At 38.8% G+C, this 693-nt stretch overlaps 1 protein-coding gene across 1 annotated transcript in view; it reads left to right on the forward strand.

Annotated features, from left to right (window-relative positions):
- The window catches only part of LOC107695979 (acyl-CoA:lysophosphatidylglycerol acyltransferase 1-like), a 51,813-nt gene that overhangs the window by 8,851 nt on the left and 42,269 nt on the right, over positions 1-693 (forward strand). The window contains exon 3 of the mRNA XM_016496104.1: positions 362-365. Coding sequence (XP_016351590.1) covers positions 362-365 — 4 coding nt within the window. The remainder of the gene's footprint in view (positions 1-361; positions 366-693) is intronic.

Here is a 693-nt window from a genome sequence, read left to right on the forward strand (position 1 = left end):
ACAGTAAACTGATGCCGCGTTCTCTTTATGACGTACTGACACAAAGTTCAAATGATTTGCAAAGGTCGCTTTGTCGCGTCCAGTGTAGACAGACTTTAGGTGTTGCGGCGCGGGAAGGCGTGACACGTCCAGTGTAGACACGGTGTCTGTGTGTGAGCAAAGAAAAAAATCGGTATAAATATAACGATCAGTATTCTAAACATTGCACATCCTGCGATGTGACTATCGCGGGTGCACACATCGCGATATCGATGCTGAAACGATATATTGTGCAGCCCTACTTTCCAGTTTTGTTTTAAGCAGTTTTGTTAAACTGCACAGCAGTGGTTTTGCTTTGACTTTGTTCATCTGAGTTTTGTAGTCACTGTTTGTAAATGAGATTATGAGAGACCTGATGCAGCTCATTGGCTTGATCTGTCTAAGGGCCAAGTTTTGCTTCTGAATGACATATTGCTGAGCTTATCATGAAGCAGCAGCAGCTTGGTGGTGTTATTGCTGTTGACTTGAAGTTGTGACTGTTAGTAAATGCCAGACAATATTGTCAAATGGATACAAAAACTGTTTTCTGATTGGTTGATATGTGAATATGTTGTAAAACAGTAATACAAGCAATCAATTGTCATTTTACTTTCCTGAAGAGTCCCATACATACATACACACATTTATATATATATATATATATATATATATATA

Source organism: Sinocyclocheilus anshuiensis, unplaced genomic scaffold (assembly GCF_001515605.1).
Source record: "Sinocyclocheilus anshuiensis isolate Anshui unplaced genomic scaffold, SAMN03320099.WGS_v1.1 scaffold742, whole genome shotgun sequence".
Taxonomy (NCBI): Eukaryota; Metazoa; Chordata; class Actinopteri; order Cypriniformes; family Cyprinidae; genus Sinocyclocheilus; species Sinocyclocheilus anshuiensis.